This window comes from Nycticebus coucang, chromosome 3, assembly GCF_027406575.1.
Source record: "Nycticebus coucang isolate mNycCou1 chromosome 3, mNycCou1.pri, whole genome shotgun sequence".
In the NCBI taxonomy this organism is placed as follows: Eukaryota; Metazoa; Chordata; class Mammalia; order Primates; family Lorisidae; genus Nycticebus; species Nycticebus coucang.
In genome coordinates, this window is record NC_069782.1 from 70,364,254 (window position 1) to 70,389,240 (window position 24,987).

General features: G+C 44.4%; 1 protein-coding gene across 1 annotated transcript; it reads right to left on the bottom strand.

Annotated features, from left to right (window-relative positions):
- Positions 1 to 205: 205 nt before the first annotated feature.
- Positions 206 to 24,840, bottom strand: CALR3 (calreticulin 3). Its single transcript, XM_053584853.1, has 9 exons — positions 24,736 to 24,840; positions 24,438 to 24,539; positions 18,030 to 18,233; positions 13,860 to 13,954; positions 9,736 to 9,918; positions 5,360 to 5,467; positions 5,008 to 5,139; positions 3,635 to 3,727; positions 206 to 349 (listed from the first exon to the last, which is right to left on the bottom strand). Exons 1-9 carry the CDS (start codon positions 24,824 to 24,826, stop codon positions 206 to 208), a joined length of 1,152 nt encoding a protein of 383 aa, XP_053440828.1. The 5' UTR covers positions 24,827 to 24,840.
- Positions 24,841 to 24,987: the final 147 nt, after the last annotated feature.

The window sequence follows — 24,987 nt, forward strand, 5'->3', positions numbered from 1 at the left end:
GCCTTCCAGAGCTCAGACTCATCAAAAGAAAACTTCTCAGCACACAGGGGTTGTTGGGGGGAAAACATGACTGAACCTACGGAGAAGCATGCGGACATTTTTCAAAGAAAATTGGACAAATTACCATGTAGACATTTGAACTTTTACATGTAGATTAAAGTAGAAACGAGGTTTTACCAGTCATCTTTATCTCCGATGGGGGTGACTAAAGTTCATCCTGCCTGTGAAATCGATTGAAAAAATCTTCATTCCCATTAAATCTCCCTGCTAGCAACTCCTCCTCATCTTCCTCTCGGGCTTTTTTCACTTCTTCCTTGGCCTGTATGGCATCCATCTCCCTTTCTGGACCCTGGAGAAAAAAATAAAAGAATAAATAAAATAAAATAAAGGCCCATGAGAACAGGAGGAATTATGCTTATTAAGGGCTGAGTACATGGTCAATATTCAGGCCTTCCAGAAGCCCCCATACCACCTTGGGTAGGCTGAATAAGAGCCCCTGAACATACCATGTCCTAATCCCTAGAATCTGAAAACATTACCCTGTACAGGAAAATGGCTTTAACAAATATGATTAAATTACACATCTTGTGATGGGGAGATTATCCTAAATTATCAGGTGGGCTCTACATCCAATCACAAGTGTCTTCATAAGAGAGAAGGCAAAGGAGATTTGATACACACAGACAAGAGGAAAAGTCCAGGTGAAGATAGAGGTAGAGATCAGAGTAATGCAGTCACAAATCCAAGAGCATGAGGAGTCACCAGAAGCTGGAAAAAGCAAAGAAGCATCTTTCCTTAGAGCCTCCAGAGGAAGTGTGCCATGCAGTCACCGCGATTTCAGATGTGATACTAATTTTGGACTTCTGGCCTCCAAAACTGTGAAGGAATACATTTCCATTGTTTCAAGCCACCGGTTTATGGTAATTTACTACTGCCACTGGAAGTAAATATTATTTACTATTTATTTACTATTTATTTACCACTATTTACCACTGGAAATAAATGCACCCTTTTCTTTTTTTTTGTAGAGACAGAGTCTCACTTTACTGCCCTCAGTAGAGTGCCGGGGCGTCACATGGCTCACAGCAACCTCCAGCTCTTGGGCTTATGTGATTCTCTTGCCTCAGCCTCCCGAGCAGCTGGGACTACAGGTGCCCACCACAACGCCCAGCTACTTTTTCGTTGTTGCAGTTTGGCCGGGGCTGGGTTTGAACCCACCACTCTCGGCATATGGGGCCGGCACCCTACTCACTGAGCCTTCTTTCTATATTTCCAGAACACCTGGAACCCTGTCCATCGAGCAGTGGATCAGTGAATGGGGCCATGAACAGAGACCTCAGAGTCTAAATAAGAAAGTCCATGGCTTGGCACCTGTAGCTCAAGTGGCTAAGGCTCCAGCCACATACACCAGAACTGGCAGGTTCGAATCTAGCTCGGGCCTGCCAAACAACGATGACAACTACAACCGAAAAAATAGCTGGGTGTTGTGGCGGGTGCCTGTAGTCCCAGCTACTTGGGAGGCTGAGGCAAGAGAATCACTTAAGCCCAGGAGTTGGAGGTTGCTGTGAGCTGTGACGTCACAGCATTCTACCCAGGGTGACAGCTTGAGGCTCTGTCTCAAAAAAAAAGTCCAGGCACATATGATTAACAGGATAGGCAAGGCCAGAAGTATAGACACACTAAGAAGGCTCCCACAGTTATCTCTGAGAAAGCATTTTATTTTTTTTCAAAAAGCCTTTAGCACCTGGTATTCCCAGATGGTTTCCTATCCAATGCTTAGCTTCTGAGATCAGACAAGATCAGGTACATTCAGGGTGGTATGACCATAGGTGAGAAAGCATTTTAGTAAGGCTTTAAAGCAAAAGTTAGAGTCGACAAAAATTTGGTCTTTGATATCAGGAAAGAAAAGTTCAAAGTAAGAAGGAAAAAAATAGCTAATGAGAAAATCTCTTTATGATAGCTGCCTTTAAACAATAGAAGAGAAATTTCCATCTGGAATGGGTTAAAATGCTGAGTGCTAACCAACAGTGTTGCAGCTAGTCCCAGTGTGACTTACACGACGACCTGGAAGATGACAAAAAAGGCTGTGGGAAGAAGAGGGATGATGGAATTTCAATTAAAATCAGGATGGTACTTGTGTATTGCTGGAGCTTGGATGTCCTCCAAATTTCAGGTTGAGATTTGATCTTCAATGTTGGAGGTAGGACCTAATGGGACGTGTTTGGGGGGTGGATCCCTCATGAATAGCCTAGTGCCTTCCTTATGGTAATGAGTTCTCACTCTATTAGTTCCCGAGAGAGAGAGCTGGTTATTAGGAAGAACCTAGCACTTCTCATGCTCTTTTTATTTCCTTTCTGACCACGTGATCTCTGCATACATGTAGGCTCCCCTTCACCTTAGGCCATGAGTGGAAATACAGCCTGGGACTCTCACCAAATGAGAACTTTGGCCCAATCTTGAACTTTTCCAGACATCAGAATCCTAAGCTAAATAAGAACTTTTTCTTCATAAATTATCCAGCCTCAGGTATTCCTTTACAGCAACATTACATGGACTAACACATGTAAGTTCACTAGCATGCAATTGATTAATCCAAAGTTTATGGCTAAAATTTATCAGGGGTCCTCAAAGAGCTTCTCTCTAAATCATGGCACTCAGAGGAAAACTGTGATTCTCTCAATTCATGAAAGGAGTACCATAGTTTTTTGTTGTTGTTTGTTTGTTTGAGACAGAGTCTCACTTTGTCACCCTCAGTAGAGCACCATGCATCACAGCTCACAACTACCTCAAACTCTTGGGCTTAAGCAATTCTCCTGCCTCAGCCTCCTGAGCAGCTGGGACTACAGGCACCCACCACAACACCTGGCTATTTTTAGAAACAGTGTCTTGCTCTTGCTTAGGCTGGTCTCGAACTCCTCAGCTCAGGCAATTCAACTGCCTCAGCCTCCCAGAGTGCTAGGATTACAGGTGTGAGCCACTGAATCTGGCCAGGAGTACCACACTTCTGCTACCGATACTTATTGGCATGAGAAACAAAATGTTTACATCTATTAGAAGTATGCATTTGAGGCGTTGTGGCGGGTGCCTGCAGTCCCAGCTACTTGGGAGGCTAAGGCAAAAGGGTTGCTTGAGCCCAAGAGTTTGAGGTTGCTGTGAGCTATGACACCCCAACACTAAGAAAGACAAAGTGAGACTCTGTCTCGAAAGAAAGAAAGAGAGCGAGAGAGAGCGAGAGAGAGAGAGAGAGAGAGGAAGGGAGGGAGGAAGGGAGGGAGGGAACTGGCAGCAACCCAAAGCTGCATCAACAGAAAATGGACATACATGTATACATTCTGGAATATTCACACTGTGAGAACAAGCTATTGCTACATGTACTGTTCATGTACTACATGAATGCACCTCACTGTATAAAAGAGTGAAATGCTGGATGGCTCCATTTATATGAATTTCAAAAACAGGTTTACTTGATCTATAATGGTGAAACAGTATTAGTTTTTGGTGGTGAGTGTCAACTGGAAGAAGACATATGGAGGATTTTAAATGAAATCTAAGCCCTTTCCTGTACTTAGATTTTAGAACAAAATTTACAAAAATAAATTAATAACAAAACAAACGTTAAATTTGTATATCATACCTTGGTTTCACCCCAGGTGGCTTTGCCAAAATTCTCAGCATATTCTTCATCATCTGTGATCAGAAAGTTATCAAAGATAGTTCCGGATCTCACCTGCAGACGGAAATAAGGCCTTTTTGATTGAAGTGAAATATGTAAGAACTTTCCAAAAAGAAACTGTTGCATTTTGCTCGGTAGTGTAGCACTGATTAGCTCTAAAGAGTAGGTGGTGATTAAAACCATTTCTAGAGGGGGGTGGGGCCTTGGTGTGTGTCACACTTTATGGGGGCAAGACATGATTGCAAGAGGAACTTTGCCTAACAATTGCAATCAGTGTAACTGGCTTATTGTACCCTCAATGAATCCCCAACAATAAAAAAAAAACAAAAAACCATTTCTAGAATGTCTGTTCTCTCTAGGGCAGCAGTTCACAACCTTTTTGGCATCAGGGACCAGTTTCATGAAAGACAATTTTTCCATGGACTGGGTGGTAGGAAGATGGGACGGGGGCAGAGCTCAGACAGCGACGGCAATGTGAGCAGGGAGCAACTGTAAGTACAGACGGAGCTTCCCTCTCTTGCTCACTGCTCATCTCCTGCTGTGCAGCCCGGTTCCTAACAGGCCACAGATCTGTACCAGTCTGTGCCTTGGGGGTTGGGGACCACAACTCTAGAGCACTGGTTCTCAAATTTGGCTGCACAGGGGATCACCAGAAGCATTTTATTATTATTATTATTTTTTTGTTTTTTCAGTTCAGAAAATACCTTTCAGGCACAGTTATCAGACTGAAACCAAGAGCATTTTAAAAACTTCTGGTGCCTGGTCTTCTCTCAGGGATGCTGATTTAACCTGGGCATGAATGCCAGGGCTTTGGGAGACCAAGGTGGGAGGATCACTTGAGGCCAGGAGTTCAAAGTTATGATAAGATATGATGATACACCACGGCACTCCAGCCTGGGCAACAGAGTGAGACCCTATCTCTAAAAAAGCCCAAAGCTCCCCAGTAACTTGAATACTCAGCAATGATGTTTGAGGAGCGCTGTTCTAGAAGATTACCTGGATGATGAGCCAGCAGCATCAGTACTGCTTAGGAGCTTGCTGGGAATGCAGAATCTCGGGCCCTAACCTGGAACTTCTGCAGCAGAATCTGCACTTTTATCCTAAAGCTGATGGGTGCCATGTGTCAGCTCTAAGCAGAGAAGTGGCATGTCCAGCTGCAGTGTGGAAGGTGAATAACAAGGGGGCAGAAAATTTGGAACAATAGCTGTATCACTAGGGTCCAGGTAAGGGTGTATCTGGCACACAGATGCTCAGCGCTTATCAGTTACGTGAATTAAGGCATTCAGGCTGAAGTTCAGAACTATTAAGCTAAAGAAAATTTAAAACCAAGTGACCTGCCAAAGCTCCAGTCCAATGGCACCAATGTTCTCAAATTCTGAGAGGTCATATTGCGTCAAATAGTTGGTGCTTTTCATCTTCTGGTGGAGCCAAATGTCTTTATCGATACCCTCTGGTTTCAGGCCATCCTGCAATAAATAAACCATATAGTGTGGCCTCAGCTGGGTGTGGTGGCTTATGCCTGTAATCCCAGCACTCTGGACGGCTAAGGTGAGAGGAATGTTTGTACCCAGGAATTTAAGGCTGTAGTGAGCTAAGACAGCTCCACTGCACTCCAGCCTGGGAGACCCTGTCTTTGAAATAAACAAATGTATAGATCCCTGGGCATCATGAGAAGATACCACTCACCTGATAGGGGGGCTTCTGGAGCATTGGGGCCTGCCAGTCCCCGTCCAGCTCAGCATTCCAGTCACTTGGCTTGCTAGCACTGGCATCCAGAAAATGCTTTTCCCAGTCCTTCAGAGACATGTAAGGAAAGGATAAAATCAGTCAGTTGTTCAGATCTGAAAGAAGAAATTCTTAGATGCTGAGAAGCAGGGCCAGGCTGGTGACCTGGTGCAACACCCACCCCCCTTCATTGTGGTAGTCGAAAGGCTGAGCACTTGGGGCTCCCAATCCCAACAAGGTCTTCAGGTGCCTGGTTCTCCCTAACCCTCCAGGTGACTTCAGCATTTTTCTACACACTGAAAACCTGAAATAATGCCAAAAGTGAAATGATGGGGCAAACACTGATGATATACGGCTGCTTTGTTTGTGTTAACTCTCTCTTCCGCATCATGGTCATATGTGGACTATTCTGGAGAGAGAGGTAAGAAGTAAGTGTTCCAAGATCAACAGGGGGCTGCTGGGTAGCAGGAGAAAGGCAGTTACATTACTGAATCCATGCACACATACACAAACACACACACATATACTGCAGTGGACTGAATATTTGTCTCCCCATAAGACATATGTTGAAATCCTCATGCCCAAAGTGGTGGTATTAGGAGGTGGGGTCTTTAGAGCAGATTAAGTTATGAAGAATAAAGCAGAATGACTGCTGCTATAGAAGGGACCCCAGAGAGCTCTCTTGCATTCATGTGAGAATATAGCTAGAAGATGACCACCTGCAACCCTAAAGAGGGCCCTCACTAAAACCCAAACCTGCTGGTACCCTGTTGGTACTAAATTTCTGTTGTATAAACCACTCAGTCTATGGTACTTTGTTATAACAGCCTAGACCAAGACCCACACACACACACACACACACACACGTGCACGTATACACACAGTTTAGTAGGTGTTCAATAAATGAATGGATGAAAAATAAGTTGCTATGGATTAATGTTCAGATAAACACTTATACAAAAGCATACCAATCTTGTACAATGGTGTTCTCTCTTTTAGAGTAACTGAGAAATATTAAGCATTTATCACTTAGACTGAGGCTATTCTGTGACAGAGGTGTCCAACCTTTTGCCCTCTCTGTACCACAGTGGAATAAGAAGAGTTATCTTGGGCCACACATTAATATACAAATACTAATGAAAGGTGTTAAGTGGAAAAAAAAATCCAGGCGGGCAGCGCCTGTGGCTCAAAGGAGTAGGGCGCCGGCCCCATATGCTGGAAGTGGCGGGTTCAAACCCAGCCCTGGCCAGAAATGCAAAAAAAAAAAAAAAAATTAAAATTAAAAAATCCAGGCTTGGTGGCACCCGTAGTTCAGTTAGTAGGGCGCCAGCCACATACACCCAGGCTGGTGGTTCAAACCCGGGCTAGGCCACCTAAAACAACAATGACAACTGCAACAAAAAAATATCCAGGTGCTGTGGCAGGCACCTATAGTCCCAGCCACTTGGGAGACTGAGGCAAGAGAATTGTTTAAGCCCAAGAGTTTGAGGTTGCTGTGAGCTGTGACGCCACTGCACTCTAGCAAAGGCAACACAGTGAGACTATGTCTCAAAAGAAAAAATCCATACATAATTTTCATGATATCCATCACCACAGATAAGCAAAAAAGTCCTCACATAATCTGCATGTGGCCTGTGGGCCACAGGTTGGACGCCCCTCCAAGAACATCTCAACAACTGACCCAGAGGATTTCGTTACTTCCCTTCCACTTTTACTCCTTACCCCCACCAACAACAGAGAGACTACTCTTATATTTGGATCCATCAAACAGTTCTGATTTAGTCCAAGTAGCTGGCTCCTTATAATTATGGGTTATGAAATCATAATGCTATTATTAACTAATTGGCTTAGGAGCTCACACAGCACTCCACCTGGGAACTAAACACAGCCATCTGGAAAATGAGCCTGTGAAAAGGTGATTCAGCTCCTGTCAGGCACACACAGCTCTCAGGTGCACTCAAACTGCTCTCCGCTAGGTCAGTGTCCCTGTAGCTCAGAGGCAGCGAGGATTTCAGTCCCGAGATCTACACGTACTGACTGGCCCAGTAGCTGCAGAGTAAGTTTCTCTGCCAGTCTCTGCCTTGGTTTCTATGTCTGGAGCACATCCTATAGGCTCACGGGGCTGCTGGGAAGAACACGAGTATGCCAGGCATCTGACACAGAGGAGACTCTGAATATAGCGGTGTCCTGTGGTGGGGTCAGTAGTAGTTCCCCCAAATATTCGTATACATTCTAATCTATGAATGTTACCTTATCTGGAAAAAGGGTCCTTGCAAAGGTAATCAAGCAAAGGACCTTGAAATGAGATCATCCTGGGTTATCTAGGTGGGTCCTATATCTAATGTGTCCTATCAAGTGTCTTTGTAAGGGACCAGTGATAAAAAGACACAAGAAGAGAAGAAGGCCATGTGAAGACAGAGGCAGAGACGGGAGTGATGTGTCTACCAGGCAAAGAACATCTGGGGCCACCAGAAGCTGGAAAAAACAAGGAAGGATCCTCCCCTACAGCCTCCAGAAAGATCATAGGTGGCCCTGACAATACTTAGAAAATCTATGAGGAGCTCAGGGCCTGTGGCTCAAGCAGCTAAGGTGCCAGCCACATACACCTGAGGTGGCGGGTTCTAATCCAGCCCTGGCCCGCCAAACAACAACCAAAAAATAGCTGGGAGTTGTGGCGGGCGCCTGTAAGTCCCAGCTACTTGGGAGGCGGAGGCAGGAGAATCGCTTGAGCCCAGGAGTTGGAGGTTGCTGTGAGCTGTGATGTCACAGCACTCTACCCAGGGTGACAGCTTGAGGATCTGTCCCACAAAAAAGAAAAAAAGAAAGAAAGAAAAGAAAATCCATGAGGGAATACATATCGATTCTTTTAAGATGCCTACTTTGCAGTACTGTTATGGCAGGCCAAAAAATCTAGTATTAAACTATATATTAACTGATTCTTAGTTGTCAGTCACAACAAATATGATGCTTAGAAAATACTTCATCTCTTTTTTTTTTTTTTTTTTTTTTGTAGAGACAGAGTCTCACTGTACCACCCTTGGTAGAGTGCCGTGGCGTCACACAGCTCACAGCAACCTCTAACTCTTGGGCTTACGCGATTCTCTTGCCTCAGCCTCCCGAGCAGCTGGGACCACAGGCGCCCGCCACAACGCCCGGCTATTTTTTTGTTGCAGTTTGGCCGGGGCTGGGTTTGAACCCACCACCCTCGGCATATGGGGCTGGCGCCCTACTCACTGAGCCACAGGCGCCGCCCCAGAAAATACTTCATATTCAGGGCGGTGCCTGTGGCTCAAAGGAGTGGGGTGCCGGCCCCATGTGCTGGAGGTGGCGGGTCAAACCCAGCCCCGGCCAAAAACTGCAAAAAAGAAAAAAAAACAAAACTTTGTATTCAAATGGAGAAAAAAAGTCATTTTTAAAAAGGTTGCAGATAAACTTTTTTTTTCGGCCGGGCTAGGTTTGAACCTGCCACCTCCAATATATGGGGCCATCGCCCTACTCCTTGAGCCACAGGTGCCACCCTCTTTTTTTTTTTTTGAGACGGAGTCTCACTATGTCACCCTCAGTAGAGTGTCCTGGCATCACAGCTCACAGCAACCTCTAACTCTTGGGCTTAAGCGATTCTCTTGACTCAGCCTCCCAAATAGCTGGGGCTACAGGCACCTGCCACAATGCCTGACTATTTTTTTGTGGTAGTTGTCATTGTTGTATAGCTGGCGCAGGCTGGGTTTGAACCTGCCAGCCTCAGTGTATGTGGCTTGCACTGTAACCACTGTGCTACAAGTGCTGAGCCTCTTTTTCTTTTTTAAGAGATGGGGTCTCACTATGTTGTCCAGGCTGGTCTTGAATTCCTGGCCTCAATCGATCCTCCTGCCTCAGCTTCATGTAAGCATTATCCTTTTTTCTTTAAAAAAGAAAAAAAAATAGTGGGCGGTGCCTGTGGCTCAGTGAGTAGGGCACCGACCTCGTGTACGGAGGGTGGTGGGTTTGAACCCGGCCTTGGCCAAACTGCAACAAAAAATAGCCAGGCCTTGTGGTGGGTGCCTGTAGTGCCTCAGCACTCTACCAAGGGCAACAAAGTGCAACTCTCTCTCTAAAAAAAAAAAAAGAGAGAGTTAAAAAAACAAATCCTACTTTGCTTTCATCTCAAATATCATAAAACTTTTACAATACCTTGAAACGTGTAGATATGTGGCTGGTCTCAGTGGCATATGCTCTGGAAAGGGCATTTGGTTGTTATAATATTGTCAGCATGATTCCCAGCCACACAGCAACTGTACAAGAATTGGGTACTCATGAGTCTACTCATACACTTATCTGGAGTTGTTCAGAATCCACACCTGGGTTTTGTCATCTTTAGCATGATCCCAATCCTCAGACTCTGCCAACTTTTCCTTCTTAAGTGACGTTAAGTTCCAGTCATACTCTATGCTGCCGGATTCGATGGATTGACCATCAATTTTCACATCATAAGTTAGATCTGGTCTTAAAATCAGAGTGTAGAGGTGTGTAAAGGCATCAACCTGCACATGTTAGCGGTGGGGAAAGGGGTAACAATGAATCCCAAATGTTTCAACACAATATGCAATTTAAAACAGTCATCAGATGAACCTTGTATAAACAACAAGAGAAAAATCTAGAAATATGCATTAATTGACTATATAAGAGAATCATACTGAACAATCATCCTTTTGTAGAATATTTCCTCAATTTCCTAACAGATTTGAGTTGTTGATCCCCTTTGCACAAAGACAATGGCCCCACCTATCAACCCACAGGCCATTATGACAGGGTGGTAGGTACAAACCAAAGGGCCACTGTATGGTTTGATTTATGAAAAGTTAGATGAAAAATAACTTCCTGCTCTGTATTCTGAAATATAAAGATACCAAATGAAGTCCACTGTCATATACACATGTTTCTCTATATAAGGAAGAACTTCCTAATGTTCTGAGGTGTGCAACAATTTAAGCTGTCTTGGGCAGGCCTGGTGCCTTCCTCTCTCAGTCATGGTTAGAACACAGGAAGCATTCAACAAATACCAAATAAAGCAGTGGTCCCTGACCTTTTGGGCACCAGGGACTGATTTTATGAAAGACAATTTTCCACAGGTCGGGGGTGGGGAGGGGATTAGATTCTCATAAGGAGGGCAGCCTAGATCCCTTGCATGCAGTTTGCAGTAGGGTTCAGCTCCTGTGAGAATCTAATGCCTCTGGCTGATGTGACAGGAGGCAGAGCTCAGTTGGTGACGTAAAGGATCAGGCGTGGCTGAAAATATAGATGAAGCTTCCCTCCCTCACCTGCCACTCATCTCCTGCTGTGCAGCCCAGTTCCTAACAGGCCATGGACTGGTACCTAGGAGTCGGGGAACACAACAATAAAGAAAGAAAGGAAGGTAGGTGGGGAGGTCCCTGAGACACACCTGCCTGTCAGCAGCAGAGGATCTCTACATCATACTCCAACAGTGGTTCTCAAAGTGTGAGCCCAGCCAAGCAACACCACCTGGGAGTCCATGGGAAAGGCTCATTCCCAGGGACCTGCTGAATGGGACCCAGGTGGGCCTACAAGTTGACTTCACAGCCCTTGGAGATCCTGATGATTCTCAGGGTTGAGAACCTCTGTCCCACCATCTCAAAGGCTCTGTGTTATGTCAGCAGCTTCTCTCCCTACTAAGTGCCAATGCTAAAGGCCTCTTCAGTTCCCGTGTGCACTGCCCCTACAGACAGGATGCCTGTCCACTCTGTGGCTGATGGCTCTGTCCAGCATCCAGCACTATAGTCTACTCTGTATCCTCCTCTTGGCTTCTGTGACAGCTGAGGACCCACTTCTACCATTCTCCTCCTGCCCCCTGCCTACCTTCCTCCTGACTTACCCTTTCTAATTTACATTTTTGGCTCCATCACCCCAATTGCCGGCCTGCTCCAGGATTTGGGTATCAGTGTGCTGCAAATGGCTCCCAAACTGCATCTTCAACCCTAATTTTTCTTTTTTCTTTTTTTTTTGAGACAGAGTCCCACTTTGTCACCCTTGGTAGAGTGCTATGATGTCATAGCTCACAGCAACTTCCAACTCTTAGGCTTAAGTGATTCTCTTGCCTCAATCTCCCAAGTAGCTGGGACTATAGGTGCCTGCCACAACGCCCACCTTTTTTTAGAGATGGGGGTCTCACTCTTGCTCAGGTTGGTTTTGAACCTGTGAGCTCAGGGCAATCCACCTGCCTTGGCCTCCCAGAGTGCTAGGATTATAGGCGTGAGCCAGCATACCCCCCACCCTTTTTTTTGAGACAGAGTCTCACTATGTTGCTCTCTGTAGAGTTGCTGTAAAATCATAGCTCACAGCAAACCTCACACTCTTGGGCTTAAGCGATTCTCTTACCTCAGCCTCCCAGGAGCTGGGACTACAGGCACCCACCAGAACCTGGTTATTTTTTTGTTGCAGTTTGGCCAGGGGCCAGGTTCGAACCTGCCACCCTTGGTATATGGGGCTGGTGCCCTACCCACTGAGCCACAGGTGCCACCCAATGCCCAGCTATTTTTAGAGATGGGGTCCCCCTCTGACTCAGGCTGGTGTCCAACCCATAAGCTCAAGCAATCCAACCGCCTCAGCCTCCCAGAGTGCTAGGATTACAAGCTTGAGCCACCATGCTCAGCCTTGAGGTTATTTTTCTAACTCACGGATCAGATCCCCACCTTGGAAACCCTTGAGAGCTGACCATTGTCCATAACTGAGGTTCTGGACCTTTCCTTTTTAGCCACAGTTCCCAATCCCTGGGCCACTGACCAGTACTGGTCTGTGGCCTGTTAGGAATTGGGCTGGATAGCAGAGGTGAATGGTGAGAGAGGGAAGCTTCATCTGCATTTACAGCTGCTCCCCATCACTGGCATCGCTGTCTGAGCTCTGCCTCCTGTCACATCAGCAGTGGCATCAGACTCTCGTAAAAGCATGAACCTTACTTACCCTAAACTGTACATGCCAGGGATCTAGGTTGCATGCTCTGTATGAGAATCTAATGCAGATGATCTGAGGTGAAGATGTAATGTGCTTTAATCATCCCAAACCGCCCCCCTTCCAATTTTGTGGAAAAATTGTCTTCCATGAAACTGGTCCCTGGTGCCAAAAAGGTTGGGGACCACTGTGTATGGCATCATGCAATGAATCAGAGTGCAGTGAGAGTAAGTGTGCTCTTTCCTGAGAAGATCATAATGCCAACTGGCTGCTGGATCAAGGCTGCTTCACCAGTGGTGTGGCCACACTGCAGATGGGGGTGTCATCAGCCTGTGCACACTGTGAGGGCCATGTGGACTTGCTGAGTGAGACAACCATGTCTTGGCCTCCCTATAGAATGAGCTCCCTGGCATGTTCTGGGCTGGACCTCACAGCCCCTGTGGCATCTTCTTGCTTTCCTCATACCCCTAAAATCGTGCAACTGAACAATTTCTAGGGAATTAATCATAAAGATTGGTTCAAACGCTAAGGAAGGGAAGAAGACTTGAAATGTGAGTTCCCACTCACCCCCATAGAAAAGGGTGTGAGACTACAGTGTGCAGAGGGGACCTGCTGTTCCTTTATAACTACTGCATCGGGAGGTGGGAACCCAGAGAGGAACCGTTAGTCTCCAGGGTTTTGTGAGGAAGACAAGCACTCCCCTGCAAGGGTGGGGATTGAATAAAGAGCAGGTATGGACATTTGTCCTCTGTGTGGCCCATGATCTTGAACTGCCCTTGGGTCTCCCCCATGCATTCGTTGAGGATCTCCAGTGTAGGAGTTATAGGTACTAGGACTGTCTTGGGGGATGGGTTCCCTGCTTCCTGGTGCTTACACTCAAATTGGAGAATGGAGAGTGCTGGAGAGCATAGTTCTCCTGATCTAATACAAGCTGTCTCTTTGGAGAACCCCAGGGCTGGGCCACTGGCAGCCACTAGTGGCCATGTGAGTGTCCCTTCAACTCTCGTCTCCACCAGGGTACAGAAACTGAGTTATACAAGGAGACCCCAAGACAGTATTATTTTCATAGGATTCTGTGGGTAAAAAGAGTATGAATATTTCATTTTAGAAATTTTCCCTTTTAGGATATATTGGTATTTTGAAGTATTGGTCTGTGGCCTGTTAGGAAGTGGGCTGCACAGAATTTTTCCAGATTTTTTTTTTGTCCCAAATGATGGATATGGCTAAAATGTAACTATCTTATGGCAACCCTCATGGGGCAGATTATAATATGACTTCATAATCACAGTTTTTAAAAGTGAGAGTGACCTCCTGAAGGGGTAAAAACATTAGAAAAACAAACCAAAGTGGACAAGTATCTCTAATGGGCCTGCTAACCAGAAACTGAGGACAGGGGGTACATTTATGGAGGCCCAACCTTGGGTCAGTTAAATGTTTTAAGATCAAAACTATTTTCTCTAAACTTAGTTCATCAGACCAGAGTGAACACAATCATTCACTTGCATACGAGAGCATTTACCTTACACCTGATTGATTTCTTGTTTGCGTGATACTGATTCTTGAAATGTAAAATAACATGAACTTTCTTGATATCAAAGCCACAAATATCAGGTCCTACAAAAACAAATTAGCCGTTCTCAATTTCCTTCCATAATGTATTACCACAGAATACCCTACCTCGATCATTGCTAAATACATGAGACACAGGAAGTATATATATCCAGGAATAATCACATTAAGTTATTTAAATGAAGGCAAGCACAGTGGCTCATGCTGGTAGTCCCAGCGATTCAGGAGGCTAAAGCAGGCAGATTGGTTGAGCCCAGGAATTTGAGATTGCAGGGAAGTATGATGATACCACTGTACTCTAGCCTGGATAACAGAGTGAGACAGTGAGACTGTGTCTCAAAAAAAAAATAAAAAGTCAATCTTGACTTCACAAAGCTATTTGCCAATGAAATAGGCTAACGTATGTAAATCATTTAGTATTTTATAAACTCAATACTTGTTGCTATGATGATGATAATGATACCCCAAGAGAACACAAATTTATGTTCTCAATGATAAATTCAATTTGTAAACAAAAGAGAGATGGTGATCTGGGCGGCACCTGTGGCTCAGCGGGTAGGGCGCCGGTCCCATATGCCGGAGGTGGCGGGTTCAAACCCAGCCCCGGCCAAAAAAAAAAAAAATAAATAAAATAAATAGTTAAAAAAAAAAAAAAAAAGAGAGATGGTGATCAATATGTAGGTTCTGACCAACGATGCAATCTACAGGGTTCTATTACTAATGTTAAGAATGTATTAATTGGCACTTAGAGAGTTAAGTTTCAGTAACCTAAAGAAATAGAATTTCCTAGGACACTCTGCTCCAGGAGATGGGACCAGATAAGAAATTATGGTTTTCAGAATGTTTTAGGAGGTATCTGGAAAATTCATCAAACTTGAAGGTGTCTGCTTTGGTTTAAACCTTACGAATGTACCAGAGAATCTGGCATATTTCTGCCTCATATGGAATTCCATTATATATATCCACTGACCCAGGCACCTATCCCTGGAGAGCCTGAGAGGCAAACTCAGTGTGAACATAAGCAGATGATTGCTATGATTTCTTTTAGGTGACAGATTAATTGTTCTCATGAAGTGATGACCCTCCAGAATAAACAATAGAGATCCAAGCGCCTGTCACAATTTAAGAATATTACCAAGTTATCACTCTGGGAGGCTGAGACAGGAGGATCTCTTGAGCTCAGGAGTTTGAGACCAGCCTGAGCTAGAACAAGACCTCATCTCCACCAAAAACAGAAAAGAGGGCGGTGCCTGTGGCTCAAGGAGTAGGGCACTGGTCCCATATGCCAGAGGTGGCGGGTTCAAACCCAGCCCTGGCCAAAAACCACAAAAAAAAAAAAAAAAACAGAAAAGATTAGCCGGATGTTGTGGCACATACTTGTAGTCCCAGCTACTTGGGAGGACTAAGCAGGAGAATCACTTGAGCCCAGGAATTTGAGGCTGTAGTGAGCTATGACAAAGCTACTAAACTCTAGCCAGGGCAACAAAGAGAGACTCTGTCCTCATCCCACCCTTCCACCAAAAAAAAAGAATATTACTAGTTTGTTGGAAGTAGATGCTACATTAAACTTGGAAATAGCATTCTAGGGGATAACAAACAACGCTAGGTCTATGTTCCAGCTGAGTTCTTGAAGGACAAATGTTTTTTTGTGTGTGTGTGGTTTTTTTTTTGGCTGGGGCTGGGTTTGAACCCGCCACCTCCGGCATATGGGACCGGCGCCCTACTCCTTGAGCCACAGGCGCCGCCCAGGACAAATGTTTTTGTAATTTCCTTTTTTGTCATCACTGAAGAACATTCCAGTTTAATTTTTAAAACAAAAGCTATTCAATGTGAGCTATTTGTATGAAAGTCTACTTCCTCAGGATTGAGACATGCAATTTGTTTTTTCTACAAAATTGGACTGAATTTCCCTCTCTATTCCTAAGCATTTACACATTTTTTTTTTTTAAGGCTTCAGAACACACTGAGAACTGACCAGAAAATCTGGCCATTATCCTTTCATAGAAATAATACAATATTTATGTCTGTAATGAATGCTCATGAGGAAATGGGCAGACAGATGGGTTCTGAGGTCAGGTGGATCTAACATTGAGTGAGTGGTTTAATCTCTCTGTTTCTCGGTTTTCTTTCTTTTCTTTTCTTTTCTTTTTTTTTTTTTTTGAGACAGAGTCTCAAGCTGTTGCCCTGGGTAGAGTGCTATAACATCATAGCTCACAGCAACGTTAAACTCTTGGGCTCAAGCGATCCTCTTGCCTTGGTTTTTCTATTTTTAGTAGAGACGGGGGTTTCTCTTTTTGCTCAGGCTGGTCTCAAACTGATGAGCTCAAGCAATCCACTTGGTCTCCCAGAGTGCTAGGATTACAAGTATAAGCCACTGTGCCTGACCCAGCCTCAGTTTTCATATTTGCAAAATTTATGCATAACTTATACATATGTATTTTTACAAATACAAAGGCTCTAGCAAGAGTCCAATAAAATATATTTCCCGGGCGGCACCTGTGGCTCAAAGGAGTAGGGCACCGGCCCCATATGCTGGAGGTGGTGGGTTCAAACACAGCCCTGGCCAAAAACTGCAAAAATAAATAAATAAATTAATTAATTAAATTAAATATACATACATACATATATATATTTTCCCTCCTCTTCCTCCTCAACACCTCACCCCTCAGCAAGCTCCCCTCATACCAAACACTATGCTGACTCATTACCGGGAAGTATTCCAATAGTGCAGAGTGGGTTTGAGTAAAAAGGAAATGACTTTGAGTTAAAAACAAAAGTAATATGGAAAATTTATTTTAATCGTTTTTTTACTCCAAAGTATATTGCTTCACAATTCAGATGTAGCAGACACATATACTATGCATAGTTAAAAGTAGCATTTTGGTAACTATTTGTGGTTATCTTGTTTACTGAATGTTAACAAACAGTTGTGAAATCATCTCTAATTCGACAAGTTTTCCCCCATATCTCTGCCATCCTGTTTTTCTTTTTGTAAGAGACAGTGTCTTACTCTATTGCTTAGAGTAGAATAGGGTGGTGTTATCACAGCTCACTGCAGCCTTGAACCCCCGGACTCAAGCACTCCTCCTGCCTCAGGCTCCCAGGTTGCTGGGACTACAGTTGTGTGCCACGATACCCAGTTAATTTTTCTTATTTTTCCTAGAGACAGGGTCTTACTATGTTGCCTACATTGGTCTCAAATTCCTAGCCTCAAGTGATCCTCTTGCATTAGTCTCCCAAAGCGTGGGGGTTACAGGCATGCACCACTGTGCCCACTTTGGATAAATATTTTTGAAGTACATTCATTCTTAAAGCTTTTTGAATCCACACACTACAGTTATGTCTATTTCCTCCAGCCCAATGTAGTACCTTTCCAGTTGTAGCACACATTTTATTCAGGCACCCCTGGTGACCGGAGACATTTAATACATTCCAGAGATCTGCAGGCTTTTTCTATAAAGGCCAACTAGTACATATTTTGGGCTTTGTAAGCATGACAGTCTCTGTCTTGATCTAACTCTGCCAGTGTTGCTGGAAAGCAGCCATAGGCAATATTTAAATGGCTAGAGTAATGCTGCATTCCAGTAAGATTTCATCTGTGGACAATGAAATTTAAATTTCATATAATTTTCATGTATCCAAGAATATTATCCTTGTAAAATATTTTAGATTTTAAAATATATCAGATTTTCAGATTGGAGATGCTTAACCAGTACGTATAATGCAAATATTCCAAAATTAAAACCAAAACCAAAATACCCAAGTCCAAAACTTCTGGTCCTAAGCATTTTGGATAAGAGATCCTTCATCTATACAAGGGCTAAGTTAATGTTGAATAAATAACTTTTTCAGAAGTGCAATAGGATGGTACAATTGCCTTTTTGTCACATTAGTTAGATTTAACAGTGCTAAAATCCCTGGATCAGATACACTACTACCTTAGCTATGTTAAGCGGCAAAGTCTTAGTCTAAAGATCTTGAACTGGTGAGCTCAAGCAATCCACCTACCTCGGTCTCCCAGAGTGCTAGGATTACAGGTGTGAGCCCCCGTGCCTGACCCAGGGTGGGAGGGTTTTTAAAGTCACTAGAAATGACTGTGTTGCACTATCTAGAGACTCACCAAACATAATATAATAGTGTGATTTTCCATTCAGGTTCTTCTGATCCACGTCTGCTGGGAAGACCTTAATGTAGCCCCCTCCACAGTCCATCTTCTGCTCATGTTTCACTGTGTATTGAATGACCAGGGTCTTCCCTTTATTGCTGAATGGTTTGAATCGTGCAGAGATAGCATAGAATCGGCCATTCTGAGTGGTTTGCAGACCTTTAAACAAAAAGCACTCATGAAGGATTAGGAATGACACTGTACTCCGTAATGCAGGAAGTTAAACCGATGTGCTTGCCTCACTCCCAACAGTAAATGTCCTAATCATTTTCATTGATCCGGTGCCCACGGTGAATTTATACAATAGTACCCAATAGGCACACTGCTAATGGGCTCTCTGCTTCCACAGAACTTCTGTTTCATGCACCTGGATGTTTTATGCTTAATATACCTGCTATGTTTTAAGTTACAAAAATGCTTCAACTTTAAATGACAAATAGACAGTTACTGAAAAAAGGTTAATTTTGCCTTGCTTCATATTCCAGGGGGTGGGAATATACAATGAAGCTTGTGTAGCAACTGAATAAAAAACGAAACTCTCAGCTCAGTGCCTGTAGCTCAGCAGCTAGGATGCCAGCCACATACATCAGAGGTGGCGGGTTTGAACCCAGCCCGGGCCTGCCAAACAATGACAACTACAACCAAAAAATAGCCAGGTGGTGTGGTGGGCACCTATAGTGCCAGCTACTTAGGAGGCTGAGGCAAGAGAATCGCTTAAGCCCAAGAGTTTGAGGTTGCTGTGAGCTGTGACGCCACAGCACTCTCCTGAGGGCAGTATAGGGAGACTCTGTCTCAAAAAAAAAAAAAAAAGGAAAGAAACTCTCCTTTTGTTTTCTCTTCTTTTCTGAAAGAAGTTCTCACTCTATTGCCTGGGTTAGAGTGCACTGGTGTCATCATAGCTCACAGCAATCTCAAACTGTTAGGCTCAAGTGGTCCTCCTGCCTCAGCCTCCCAAAGTGCGCCACCACACCCAGCCTTTGCTGCTTCTCTTCTCATCCTAAAATAGCTACTTACGGGACACAGCAGCCGGAGCTCTTTTAATGAACACACCACTTTCTGTCATGCACTCACTCATCTCACTTCAACAACCTCCTTTCCTAGTAACCAGGAGGCTCAATCCCAAATTTTTTGCTTATACTCAGCATGTCAGACAAACCAGAAGTTAGAACCATTCTTATAACTTACCTGATGGAATCATAAATGAACTTGGCATTTTGTATCCATGGGTCCATCCTTTTTTTTTTTAACTATTTTTTTTTCAACTTTTTTTTTTTTGTAGAGACAGAGTCTCACTTTATGGCCCTCGGTAGAGTGCCGTGGCCTCACACAGGTCACAGCAACCTCCAACTCCTGGGCTTAAGCGATTCTCTTGCCTCAGTCTCCAGAGTAGCTGGGACTACAGGCGCCCGCCACAACGCCCGGCTATTTTTTGTTGCAGTTTGGCCGGGGCTGGGTTTGAACCCATCACCCTCCGTATATGGGGCCCGGTGCCTTACCGACTGAGCCACAGGCGCCGCCCAGGGTCCATCCTTTTTTGACAGTGTCACTATGTCCCCTCGGTAGAGTGCCATGATGTCACAGCTCACAGCAACCTCAAAATCTTGGGCTTAAGTGATTCTCTTGCCTCAGCCTCCCAAGTAGCTGGGACTACAGGCGCCCACCACAATGCCTGGCTATTTTTCGGTTGCCCTTGTCATTGTTGTTTAGCAGGCCTGGGCTGAGTTTCAACTCATCAGCTTCGGTGCATGTGGCTGGTCCAAGTCTTTTTTTTTGAGACAGGGTCTCATGTCACTCAGGATAAAGTATAGTGGCATGGTAATAGCTCATGCTAGCCTCAAATTCCTAGGCTGGGCTCCAGTGATCCTTCTGCCTCATTCTCCCCAGCAGCTAGGACTACAGGCATATACTATCACATTTAGCTAATTTTTAAATATTTTTTTATAGAAACAGGGTCTCACTATATTGTTCAAGCTGTCCTCAAATTCCTGGCCTCAAGTGATCCTCCTGCCTCAGCCTCCCAAAGTGCTGAAATTACAGGTGTGAGCCTCTGCACCTGACTGGTTCTCTTCCTACTATAACCTACTGAATGCCATCAGAAATGAACTTGGCATTTTATAACCATGTGTGCAGACCAGAACTCATGGGTGAACTCCCTACTACCTTACCTTTCTTTCCCCTCCACTCTTCACTTACCCTTCCGTTTCTCAGGGGATCCACAACTCTTTCCCCTCTCTTTTCCTTCTCTCTAGGAATTACCCAGGCAATTCCTAAGGCCATCTGATTCCCTACCTCTTTCTGCGTCTCACCACCCGCCTCTGTACCCCCTTTCTCTTTCACCACCTCCCATCTCTAATTAAATTCAGGTCATCTTCCCATTCATGGCGTCTATGTCATGGGTCCCAGTAGGTCATAAGCAAGGTACCATATTAACTGGTGTCCCCAGGGCCTTGCTCAGATACACTCTCTGTAAACATGTGGTAAAGAAGAGATGAAATGTATAAAATCTCAGGATTTCAAACTGAAGAAAAGAAAACTATTGTGGGTGGGAGGACTCTTTTTTTTTTTTTTTTTTTTGTAGAGACAGAGTCTCACTGTACCACCCTCGGGTAGAGTGCTGTGGCGTCACACGGCTCACAGCAACCTCTAACTCTTGGGCTTACGCGATTCTCTTGCCTCAGCCTCCCAAGCAGCTGGGACTACAGGCGCGCGCCACAACGCCCGGCTATAAGGGTGGGAGGACTCTTAAAGACTGTAAATGGAAAGTCCTGTCTTTGGATAAATTTCATGGAATGATTTGTTGGTTTTCACTCCATTTTTGTCATATAGCTTTAATTTTTACCAACTATTTGGGTCAATATTTATCTTATGAAACAATGCATACAGGAGTAAAAGCCAGAGGCTAGTAGACTTAGGGGAACATTGAAGCAACAGGCCAAGATCAAGGTCGAATGGAAGGGGATAACAAGCAAAACTTTTTCTGTAAGGCCAGATAGAAAATACAGTTGAGCCTTGAACAGCAGAGGTTTGAACTGCACAGATCACTTTTACATGATTTTTTTTCCTTTTTTTATTTTTGAGATAGAGTTTTACTCTGTTGCCCTGGGTAGAGTGCCGTGGCATCATACCTCACAGCAACCTCAACTCCTGGGCTCCAGTCATCCTCTTGCCTCAGCCTCCTGAGTAGCTGGGACTACAGGTGCCTGCCACAACATCTGGCTAGTTTTTCTATTTTCTTTCTTTTTTTTTCTTTTTAAGTGTTCATTTTTATGAGTTTTGACAAATGTATAAACATGTGTAACGAATACGTTAGTCAAGATATAGAACATTTCCATCACCCTAGAAAGTTCCCTCCTTTTTCTAGTTAATCTTCTTCCCCCTAGAATAGCAGCCACTGTTCTGATTTCTATCTCCCTATTAGTAATTTTAAAATTCCAAATTACATAACTACAGTGCTGGTTATAACACTGCTATAAGTCTTTGGATGCTTAATGTATTTTCTTTTTTTTTTTTTTTTGGTTTTTGGCTGGGGCTGGGTTTGAACCCGCCACCTCCGGCATATGGGACCGGCGCCCTACCCCTTGAGCCACAGGCACCACCCTCTTAATGTATTTTCATTGTTCAAATTTCCCTATTTCTCTGGGTCCTACAATCTTGATTTTTTTTTTTTTTTAGCTCATAGTCACACTTGATTAATACAGATAACCTGTTTTTTTTAATACTACTGAACTATACTAAACTACTTAAAGAATATTAATTCTTTGTTAATATTAATCCTGGAATCCCAGCCCTTATATTTCTATGGCAAATTACATACATCATTTCAATTCTCAATAGCATTTGAAAGTAGGCAAGGGAGAGTGGTATTCTCAAATTACAGATGAGAAGGATATTCTACAAATAATGGATTTATACAGTGGTTATCCTACCATAACTAGTGGTATCAGGACTGGATTATTATTCTTTTGCTCATATCACCATCTTAGGCTGCATGTACACAAGGAAAGATCCAACTTGTATTCCAAAATTCAATTTCCTGATTTCTTCTCTAAAACATCATAAGATACCCATTCCTTCCATCCTCCAGCATAGTGTTGAGATCTATTAAAGCCCATATGTACTGCTGTGTCCAGAGCCTTCTTGCTTCTTACTCCAGCTAAACAAGAAAACACTAAACTGTCAGATTTGGATGGCTTTACTTCATTATATTTCTCCTTGAAGTCTCTTGGGTTCATCTGTTGAGCTTCACCTACTTCACCCAGTGGTATATTGACAGACCCCGGGATTTTTCCACGCTCATGAATTTCCCACGTCTCTCTAACATCAATTAACAATGCTTTGGGAACTCAACAGGTTTTTAAGTTCCTTATAAGTGACATCTTTATAAACAGAAGTACAAAAATTGTGGCAGCTTCCCTTTAAGGACGTTAAACCGCAGAGTGCAGCCTTCACAGACCCGAGGACTGCCCTGTGCGCAGTCTGGAGCAGCAGCTGCGGCAGCACCATGACCCGCTCAAGCTGACCACTTCTTCCGGCTCTTTCTGGGCTGCTAGTTTTTCTATTTTCATAGAGATGGGGTCTCACTCTTGCTTAGGCTGGTCTTGAACTCCTGAGCTCAAGCAATCCACCCACCTTGGCCTCCCAGAGTGCTAGGATTACAGGTGCGAACCATTGCACCTGGCCCGGATTTTTTTACAATCAAAGATATACTGAGTGTGCCTGGCTCTCCTCCTGCCCTTTCTGTCTCTCCCACCTCTTGCACCTCTGCCATCCCTGAGACAGCAAGACCAATCCTTCCTCTTTCTCCTCTTCTTCAGTCTACTCAATGTGAAGGTGACTACCAGTAAGACCTTTTAATAAGATCTACTTCTGCTGGGCACAGTGGCTCACACCTGTAATCCTAGCACTCTGGGAGGCATAGGTGGGTGGAATGCCCTGAGCTCACGGGTTTGAGACCAGCCTGAGCAAGAGTGAGACCCCATCTCTAAAAATAGCTGGGCATTGTGGTTGGGTGCCTGTAGTCCCAGCTACTGGGGGAGACTGAGGCAAGAGAATTGCTTGAGTCCAAGAGTTGAAGATTGCTGCGAGCTATGACACCACAACACTATACCAAGGGTGACAAGATGGAAAAAAAAAAGATCCACTTCTACTTAATGAATACTAAATATATTCTCTGTTCCTTATAATTTTGTTAGTAACAATTTTTTAGTTTGTTGTTGTAAGAACATAGCATATATATATATAGCATAAAAATATGTGTTCATTGACAGTATTATTGGTAAGGCTTCTTCTAGTCAGCAGTGGTGAATGAATAATAAAGTTTTGGGGCAAAGTTACAGGAGGATTTCTGGCTACATGGAAGTCAGTATCCCTAATCCTCAAATTGTTCAAGGGTCAACTGTATTTTAGATTTGGTAGGCCATATGGTCTCTGTTCCAACCACTCTACCCTTCCACATACAATATGTAAACGTAGCTGGGTTCCAATAAACTTTATTTATGGACGCTAAACTTTCACATGCTTCATTGAATTTTATATAATTTTTACAGTTTCATAAAATACTATTTCCCTTTTGATTTTTTATCCCAACAAGTAAAAACCTTAAAAACTATTCGCAGCTCGCTGGCTGTACATTAACAAAGGTTTGTTCGCCTTTTGATCATCAGACATGAGAAGCCAGAATAGAGGTTCTCTGGGGGGGTCAAGAGGCTACTTGACTTGAAAAAGGGTGGAGGCACTCAGAGAGTTTGCTTTGGGGAGGAAAACTGAAAATGTTACTTATCTTGACCTGCCTGTACAGATGTAAAAATATATTCTGATGTAATGTTTACCTCCATATGGTAAGTATCCACTCACCTTTTCCCCTCTGTGGGGGCAAGGCCTTCAGATCCCCAAACTCATCTGATTAGGGCTTATAAAGTGGGGGTGGTCTTGGGCAATAAAGAAAAAAAGAAAACAAAGCAACAAAGACCGTACTTTTGCCTTAGGATCCTCTGCCGTGAAATGGGAGTAAGAAAATGTTAGGATGGCGGGGCGCCCGTAGCTCAGTGGGCGCCGGCCATATGCTGCGAGATTGGTGGGTTAGAACCCGGCCTGGCCTGCTGAAACAAAACAAAACAAAAACAGCCAGGCGTTGTGGCTGGGCGCCTGTAGTCCCAGCTACTAGGGAAGCTGAGGCAAGAAAATCGCTTGGGTCCAGGAGTTTGAGGTTGCTGTGAGCTATGATGCCACAAAGTGAGCCAACTGAGGGCCACAAAGTGAGACTCTTGTCTCAGTTAAAAAATTAAAAAGTGTTAGGGTGTGCTACGAATACGTCGGGTTGCTAGGGAAGCTTAACTTTTGATTTTCTCCTGATTCTACACTAACCTTTGTCTTTCTCTATATGACCATAAAATTTCCCCGACGAGAGTTTAAAATGCCCAAATCGAGAGTCATTGGTGGACGGGACCCATCGGTTTCTCCAGCGCTCTGTGGAGGGAAACAACACCGGTTAGAGATGAAAACTGTTAATTTGAGTCCAGAGGAGGATGAGGGGGGCCCTTAAGGCTTCGCTCCAGCAGACCCCGCAGGGTCGGGCCTGGGGATAACAGCGACTCTAGCTATCTCCTGGAAGTAGGGGCTGGGGTGGCTTATACCCCCGCCACCACGGGCGCGTCCCCTTCACCTCCGTCTAGAAATTCCTCCTGGAAGTAGACGGTAGCCAGAGCCACCCGCAGCACGCAGATGGCCCAGAGCGGAGCGCCAGCCCCAGCCATTAGGGTGCGCGCCAAGCTGCCTCTGTTAATTGCCCCTTTGCTCCTGGCTGTCTGGGCGGCTCGCTGGGCCCGCCCCAGAACTACAACTCCCGTCACACCACGCGATTGTGACCTGAGGCACCATTGGTCCCGGGCGCGCGGTGCACGCCGGGCCCGCCCTT

Excerpts from the sequence above, each read along its gene's own strand:
- CALR3 (XM_053584853.1), bottom strand. The coding sequence starts at position 24,826 with ATGGCTGGGGCTGGCGCTCCGCTCTGGGCCATCTGCGTGCTGCGGGTG. Across the intron at positions 24,540-24,735 it reads GGAGGAATTTCTAGACGGAG|AGCGCTGGAGAAACCGATGG; the intron begins GTGAAGGGGACG and ends TTCCCTCCACAG. Across the intron at positions 5,140-5,359 it reads TCCAGAAGCCCCCCTATCAG|GATGGCCTGAAACCAGAGGG; the intron begins GTGAGTGGTATC and ends TATTTATTGCAG.